At 60.7% G+C, this 8143-nt stretch overlaps 1 protein-coding gene across 1 annotated transcript; it reads right to left on the reverse strand.

Moving 5' to 3' along the window:
- Nucleotides 1-5310: 5310 nt before the first annotated feature.
- OLIG1 (oligodendrocyte transcription factor 1) lies at nucleotides 5311-7493 on the reverse strand. The gene has a single exon (XM_037127196.2). It carries the CDS (start codon nucleotides 7398-7400, stop codon nucleotides 6609-6611), a length of 792 nt encoding a protein of 263 aa, XP_036983091.2. The 5' UTR covers nucleotides 7401-7493; the 3' UTR covers nucleotides 5311-6608.
- Nucleotides 7494-8143: the final 650 nt, after the last annotated feature.

Below are 8143 nucleotides of genomic sequence, written 5' to 3' on the forward strand. Positions count from 1 at the left end.
TGATGTTAAACACCTGGCACGTGTGATATTTCCCAGACCCCCAAAGACTTTCTGACAAGGATGACCACGTGAAAGGCCGGCTGTCTGTCTCTTGTCCCGGTGGAACGCCTCCTGGGTTCAGGCACAGGTGTGGAGGGCACCTGGGTGCAAGTGAGGGTCAGGGGCCGGCTTGGAAAGCAAAGCCCTTCATTCTGCCCCAGGAAGCTCTGTGGGGCGGTGGGCCCACCCCCCAAAGTTCCTGATGTTAAATTTCCAAGGCTGCTCCAGTCCGGCCACCCCACGCTCCCTGCATAGAGTCACCAGGCTTCCAGGCCCAGGTGACACCTGGGGAGGGTGTGGGGGCCTGATGACTCAGGCCTGGCTGGAGGAGGCGCCTGTCCCCACACAGGCCTGTGGCTTCAGCAGCACACAGGGGCTGGCCACCGGCCCAGCCCACTCAGCTCCACCCCGGCGCCCTCTGTCTCATCCCTTCTCGGACCCCGAGCCCTTAGCACGGGCCTGGCGGTGAGGGGCTTGAAGAAATGCTCGGCGACAGTGCTGGCCACTGGCACCCCCACTGTTGCCATGTCTATTTTTAGGGGCTCCCTGCCCTGCAGTTGGGGGTAGGGAGCCAGCTTCAGCACTGGGAGCACTTCTCCCGTCCTCACCCGGCTGAGGACCTGGGGGAGCTGCGCCTGGCGGGGGGCGGGGGGGGGCATGCGGGAGTGGCCCTTGCAGACTGGCAGGGGCCACGGGGACCATGTCTCCATTGCTGGACCTGTGTGCTCTCAAACTTCTGAAATTCCTGTGAATTTTTGCATCGATTTTGATTTTTTAAAATATCGCACTAAAATATTATTTATGATGACAACCGAGGTGTTTGGGGTGCCCCCTGAAGTTTTTTTGTCCCAAAGAAGGGCCTCGGTGGCCTCCCCAGGCCTGGCCCTACCTGCTTCCCGAGGCCCGAGTCCTGCCCAGGCCCAGGGAGCAGACGGCTGGCCCGGCCTGTGTCGTTCTGCTTGGGAGACAAGTCTGGTCAATCACAACACCTGTTTTCTGACCGGGCGCTGTTGACCAGTTTGAGTTGGTCAGTTGATTAAAGAGTTTGAACCAAACGCAATTACTGTTTACAATTTGAATATTAATAAGGTTTCTCCTTTTCTTTTCTTTTTTCTGTCCCTCCTTCCTTTTCCCCGTGGCAACTGTCACGTTCAGGAAAAGCCCTGGACGCAGCTGAAACTCGATTTGGGTGCCATCCCCGAGTTTGGATGCGGCCCCTGGCAGGTGCCCACGTGAGCCTCCATGGAACATGGGGTGGCTGTGACCGGGGAGTGACAGGAGCCTGTGCCCACCTCCCCCCGCCCACCAGTCTCTCAGCCGCCATGTGCAGGGATGACTCAGCGGTGACATCATGCGACCAGCCTGGCGTCTGTGCCTCGCTGCGGGCCAGCTGCCGCCCTGCGGCACCATCCTGAGCTGGCCCTCCCCGGGCAGTCGGCCTGCGGCCCCTGCGGCCCCTGCGGCTGGGAGAACCCGTTGTCCGCTGGTCAGAAGCGGGCTGTCCCTGCGCCCAACCTGCACCTGGGAGCAGCCTGTTGGCTTCCAGGTGGACTGGCTCCTGGCCAGACCCTGAGGGGCCGCCCGGGGACGCGGCTGGCAGTGGGATCCGGGGGGCAGCCCCTCTCCAGGCCCTGGGCCAGGGAGCTGGGTCACAGAGGCAGCTGGGCTCTAGTGGGGGGCTTTCCTCGGTATCAGCCAGGTGGCTTGGGCCCGGCCATGACCCACAAGAGGAGGCGGGAATGGTGGGGTGCTCACCTTGCTGTTTGAACAACTGCCCACACAGGTTTGTGGACAATGGACCCATCTCCACGAGCAGCAACGAGAAAACACAACCGCAACACTGACAGTTCACGCGCGTGCCCTGTTCTCCCCCTGCAGTGGGTCCTGGTCGTTAGCTCTCACAGGGGAAGAGCCCGGGGTCCCAGGTGTTCCGGCCGACGGGAACCACAGAGGCCGCCTTCCAATACTTTCTTGGCCAGGAGAACGGTGGGTTCCCAGGCAATGGGGGTTCAGAGCTGGTGGACACTGCACCGTCGTCCATGAGGCGGGCGCGGAGACAGAGGTGCTGGCTTTGCCTCCTGGTGTGGCAAAGTCACTGATGCACCTCCACCAGGTTTCCTCACTGACTCCTCATCTGCTCAACTCTTTCGAGCCTGGATTTGGGAGACCCCTGGGCAGTGCAACCTTCATGCCTCCTCGTCCTGCGGCCTTCGCAGAAACGAAGCCTCGTTCCTTTCCCCGTCTGGCCTCGGAGGCTTCCTTTCATCGGCCTCAGCTCCCCTAGTCTCCACGTCTTCAGACGGCTGTGTTCCCATCTGTGCAATGGGCCATCATGGTGCACACACAGTGAAGGCACGTGAAGTACTTGGAACACAGTGTGGCCCCCGATGAACGCGAGGTGACCTCTGGTCAGTGCCATCACTGTTTGTGCTTCTGACAGCGTTTCTACTGTGTCGTTCCGCTTTCCGCCTGCCCGACTCCGGGGGGGGGGGGGGGTGCTCTTTCTCTCCCTCTCTCCTTCTCTCTCGTTCTCACACATGAATGTTCCCATCTCATCTTGTGACCTCGAATTCTGCAGGTCGTACTGCCTGGCGTTCTCTGAGGAGTTACTCATGTTACTTGGAAGCTCCTGGGACACGGTGGCCTGCCTGCCCCCAGTGCTGGGCCCTTGGCCAGCACTGTCCCTGGGCCCCACGGCCTGCCCCTAGCTGGTGCTCCCTGGGTGGGCAGGCCCTGTCAGGCTATCTGTCCTCTATCCTGGTGACAGCTGGCGCTCACCCCTGCTGAGCAGCCCCTCGGAGAACCACACAGGTTCATGAAAACACCAGGCACGACGATGCCCGCTCACCCCGCCAAGACAGTGGGGCCCGAGAGGTGGCCCCCGAGCAGACGCCCCAAGACGCTGTCCCCATCTGTCCTGATGCCCTTTCCTGTCAGCTGCCTGCTCCCTGGTCTCCTGAAACCTCAGGGACAAACCTGCAATTTCGGAGACTTCTGCAGCAACCTGTCACCAGTCCGCGCCTTCCTGGGGGTGGGGTGAAGGGGCAGGTCTCCCAGGGAGAGCTCAGATGGTCGACGTACAGCCAGGCTGCCTGGCAGGGCACTGGTCCTGCGTCTGCCTCTCCTGGAAGCCACACGCAGGGCCCCCAGGGGGTGAGCAGGGAGGCTGGAAGTGGCCAGGACCCAGACGTTGTCCAGGGGCAGGAGGAGTGTGCGCGCCTCCCGCCAGGGTGCCGTCTCCAAGAGACCCCGGTTCCAGCAGGACAAACTGAGGAAGCTGCTTTGGCCTCCCCAGTACAGGTTCTGGTCGTTGGCACCTCCGCAGCCTCAAAAGGCGACCTCTTCATACCTGGTGTTGTCGGTGCTCCTCAGGGGAGAACACCTGTAAGTCGGCCATCGCTACGGGACAGGCAAATCCCACAGCGCCTTTCATCCGCCCTTTGCTCACTGAGGGCTCGCCAGGCCCCAAGCGCGCGGCACAGCACCATTTCTCCGCCCAGTGTACCTTCCTGGGGGTTCATCACCCTCTGTCACCGAGAAGGGACATTGGCCGGAGTGGGGCCTTTCCTGGCACCCGGCCATGTGCTCCTTCTCTTCTTGCTCCTGAAGCCTCGTGTACCTTCCTCAAGGAGCCTGCCTGCCTTACACCCTCTCTGCTTTCCCAACCCTTAAAAAACCAGCTTAAACTGCTTCCATCTGCAAAAGGCCTGCCGGCAGGTCGTAGGAAGCAACCGCTGGCTCTTACACGCTGTACCTGCAGGAGGGCACCGCCCTGCCGTAGACCTGCGTCGAGAGGTCTAGCTTTGCACATTGACACTATGTATGCATGTGTATCTACACACACACACGCACATACACACACGCCTGTGTAACTTTGATCTGCTTTATCCTACAGGACTCCTGAGGGCCCACTGACGCTCTACTTCAGGATATAAGTTCCTTAGAGGGAGCGGCTGCCAATCTTACAGGGCACAGGGGCCAGACAGAGGCACATGCAGGCGATGACCTGAGTATTTTGATGACGCTCACAATAGCCCTGTACGTCCTTGTCGAATTCCTTCATAATCTTTAGCCATTCAGGAGACTCGAGAAACACTTTCTCAGTTAAATAAAAAATTGCCTTTCCTACAAGGCACAGGTGCTTGCTCCAACCTAGCAGGAGAGAGCGGAGGGAGACCACCCGAGGGTTCTGCGGCTCTGCACTGGCCCTTGCGGCCCTGTAGAGAGAGGTGGTGGTGAGGAGGTGGTGGCTGGGCAAGGGAGCTGGGTTAGAGGAGGGGTCGTTCCTTCTGTCCCTTGTCAAGATTCGGGAGAGCAAGGGCCCCGAATAGACAGGGGGCTGCCTTTCCAATGCACCTATCAGAGAAGGCCGTGCCTTGTCTGGTGGCAGAGTGTGGGACTAAATCCTTTCCGAAACGGGTTGGTGCGCAAAGCTGGTTTCTCTCCTGTCCTCACCTGCTCCCCGACCCCTTGAGGAAACAGACTCTGGGGGGGGGCGGTGGTCAGGGGAGGGGAGGCCACTCTGGCCTTCCAGCCCCACCTCTTACATGTTCCGAGTGAGTGCTCATTTCCCCTCCATGTGTACAAGCCTCAGATGAACCCATGTGGGTAAAAGGAAGGCACTGCATCCGGGTTTTTTGTCTTTCCTACAGATGAAAGGCGTCCCTACTTTTCCTTTCCCATCTGCCTCGCTTTAATCAGTGGTTGGGTTTCGTTAACAACTATGAAATATTCAAATGCTGCCCGGGAGCAAGTTGCCATTCCAAGTTCTTCCTACTGCCACCACGCACGCAGAAGCGCTTTCTCCACCTGGTAGAATAAGAGGATGTCCAAGGTCACCGTTTCCTAGGAGACAAGTCCAACCTGATTTAAGTGCCCAGGAAGCTCATGGCTGGGTGACTTGTTTCAGTTTCTGCCCAGTAAAAGGGAAAAGATGCATTTCGGAGAAAGAGGATAAGATCGAACCTAATTTTATCATAAAAGTATTTCTTAGCCCATTTTGTTTCAGGGGAGAAAGTTATATTAAAAAAAATACCCGACCGCGGTGCTTGGCTTAGAACTGCTGCCCCCCTTCCTCCTCTGTCCCACCTGCTGGCTGGCGCCCGCCCCCCCTTCACTGATGTCTGAACTTCCTGAACCTCAGCTCATCAGAAGTCAGGGTGAAGAATTTTGCGCCCCAGTCATGTAACTGTTAACTTCCCCTGTGGTTCTGGAGCCACCAGGGCACGAGGCCACTTTCAGTAACGCACAGATCAGACGGAAACAGGAAGGGTCTGTCCATGTTTTATTTCCTCGAGTCTTCCCAGTGCATGGAAACAAAGTTAAAGATAAAATAAAATGCCAGTTAAATTTGGCCACTACCAACAACCAAACACCTTAAACGTAAAATTCAAAGCAAAACAGCTTGCATATGGTCAGATAATGGTGGGCGAAGTAATTTGTTGATGCTGGTAACACACAGCGACCAATCACCTACTTGGTGCTTCAACTGCAAAGACCAGAAGACCCCACAGGGCAAGAGGACAGCGCAGAAAACTACATCCCACGGTTGCCACTGCCACCGCAGCGGGAACCCCGAGCCCAGGGCGGCTTGGGGCCCGGGTCGCCCTCCTCGTCTTTTAGTAAGAGAGAACGTTAACTGGCTACCGCGCTTCCTGACCTGCTGGCGGCTGGGAAGGGCCCCGTTGCCTACTTCGGCAAACCCTGCCGCGGAGTGCGCCAACGCAGGCCGGTTTTGGCTTTGAAGCAAGTTCCAAGGTTGCTTGGGGGGGGGGGCGGGGCAACAAAACGGGGAGTCTGGAGTTCTACACTGTCCTTCGAGGGGGACCCCAGGACTTCGGAGCCAGTCAGCTCTGCAACAGCACACCTCGTTCTGCGACCCTCCAAAACTGCACTCGAACAACCCGGCACCGAAGCGGACCCACTTTCCAAACCAGCAGCCCAGCGAACGACCCCAGGGTGTCACGGCCGGCTCCCATCGGGCGCAGAGGGCCGGTGCGTCTGCTTTGCCCGGACACTGCACCGACTACCTGGTCTTTCTCCGCCTCCTGAGGTCGGGCAGCTTCCTTGGACGGGGTTTACCTGGTGGGAACAGGGATGCCTGTGACCTCTAGCACGGGGATCGCGGGGAAGACACGGAAATAACCCCTCCCCTGCCCTTGGAGCTCAGTCCTTTGGTCCACTGGCTCTGCAGGTGTCGCCTCTGTGAGCTGCGGCACCTGGAGCTGGCCTCCCGCCGCACCCAGGGCGAACGCGGCTCCCTAAAAGCGAAGCACACAGCTCCAGGGAACAGGGTGAGAGTGAAGGAGGAGCGCACTCGCTGCCCAAAGCAGCTGGAATTGACCCGGGCCCCCCACAGCGCCGACGCTCCGTCGAACATCCGCTCGGGTCACTTTAATTTCCCTGGGGTGGGGGCAGGCAAGGGGGAGCCCGACAGTCCCCTTCTCTGGGAGAGCAGGTTCCGAAGGCGCTCCTTGCTGGCGCAGCAGTCCTGGGCGCAGGGCGCGGGGGCGCGCAGGAGCTGGGCGGCGGGAGGCCGTGGCGAGGTCGCGCCGCGGGCCGGAGGGCGCTCACTTGGAGAACTGGGCGGGCACTGCGGCCAGGCCTAGGCCGGCCGGGACCAGGTGCGGGAACTTGCAAACGGCACAGGTGCAGAGGCCGGGGCCGCCCGCGCCGCCTCCGGGGAGCGCGAACTGGCCGCACGGCGGCTCCTCCAGCGCCACTGACAGATATTTGGCGGGGCGCAGCGCCTCGGGAGGCCCCACGGCGCCAGGCGCCAGCAGCACGGAGCCCGGCGCGGCGGCGAGCAGGGGCAGGCCGGCCAGCAGCAGGCGCGGCGCGGCCGGCCCGGCGCCCTCGCCCAGCGCGCGGCGCAGCTCCTGCAGCGAGCTGCCCAGCAGCAGGATGTAGTTGCGGGCGAGCAGGAGCGTGGCGATCTTGGAAAGCTTGCGGCCCGGCGCGCCCTGACAGTGCGCCGCCGAGTAGGGCAGGATGACCTCGCGCAGCGCGTCCATGGCCAGATTGAGGTCCTGCATGCGCTTCCGCTCGCGGCTGTTGATCTTGCGCCGCAGCTGCTGTTGTTGCTCCTCTTTGGGGTCCGCCCGCGAGCCGCCGCCGGCGTGTGCTCCCAGCCCCGCTCCGGAGCCCGGAGGTTCGGCGGGCATCTCGGGCTTCTCACGAGCAGTCTTGGGGAGAAGAGGGGCCGTTGTGGAGGAGGCGGACGAAGAGGAGGAGGAGGGATGCTGCCGGTAGCCCACTAACTCGTACAGGGACGCTCCCAGCTGCACGTCTCCCGGACGCTGTGGCTGCAGCATGGTCGCGGGGGCCGCGTTCATGCGCGCCTGGGAAACCGCATAGTACATCTGGGGGGTAATGGGGGCAGCCAAGGGCGCCCTTCGGAAACGCCCTGGGGTGGACCCTTGGGCAGACTGCCCCTCCCCGCGGACCTGCGCGCGGGGAGCTGACGGCAAAGCAGCTGCCAGTCCCGGACCCCTTTAAACCCGATTTGGGAACCTGCGGGGCCCGGGGCAGCTGGGTTCAGCCAATCGGGGCGCGAGGCCGGGCGCAGGCTCGTGCTCATTGGCCACCGGTCTGAAGCGGGCGCGGAGGCGCGGCTGGCACCGCTAAAGGAGGTTATTGTGAGCGCCCTGGTCACGGGACGCGCCGGGGAGGGAGGGACCAGAGGCGTCTTTTCGGGTGACGCGCGGTTCACGGAGTTCTGGCTGCAGCGGTGAAACTGAGACTCCTGTGCCTACCTCCTTCCCTCTCTGCTTCGACTCTTCGGTGCACATACCTGTGTGCATGTGCTTATTGCAAACTACGGTCAAAGACACACAACGTGAAATACTCCACCTCAACCATTTTTAAGTGGGCAGCTCAGTGGTGCTCCATACGTTCCCGCTGTTACGCAACCAACCCGCAGAACCCTTTTTCATCTTGCAAAACTGAAACTAATCTCATTAAACAACAATTGCCCTCCCCTTCCCCCTCCGCCAATCCCTGGGAACCCCCTACTCCCTCCATGACATTGAGGACTCCAGGTGCCCCCTGGAAGTGGAACCATACTACTGGTCTTCACTGACCAGCTTAGTCCATTTAGCGCAGC

The sequence above is a fragment of the Artibeus jamaicensis genome, unplaced genomic scaffold, assembly GCF_021234435.1.
Source record: "Artibeus jamaicensis isolate MK-2021 breed Jamaican fruit bat unplaced genomic scaffold, CSHL_Jam_final scaffold_474, whole genome shotgun sequence".
Lineage (NCBI taxonomy): Eukaryota > Metazoa > Chordata > Mammalia > Chiroptera > Phyllostomidae > Artibeus > Artibeus jamaicensis.

Coding starts and splice junctions, on each gene's coding strand:
- OLIG1 (XM_037127196.2), bottom strand. CDS start 7,400: ATGTACTATGCGGTTTCCCAGGCGCGCATGAACGCGGCCCCCGCGACC.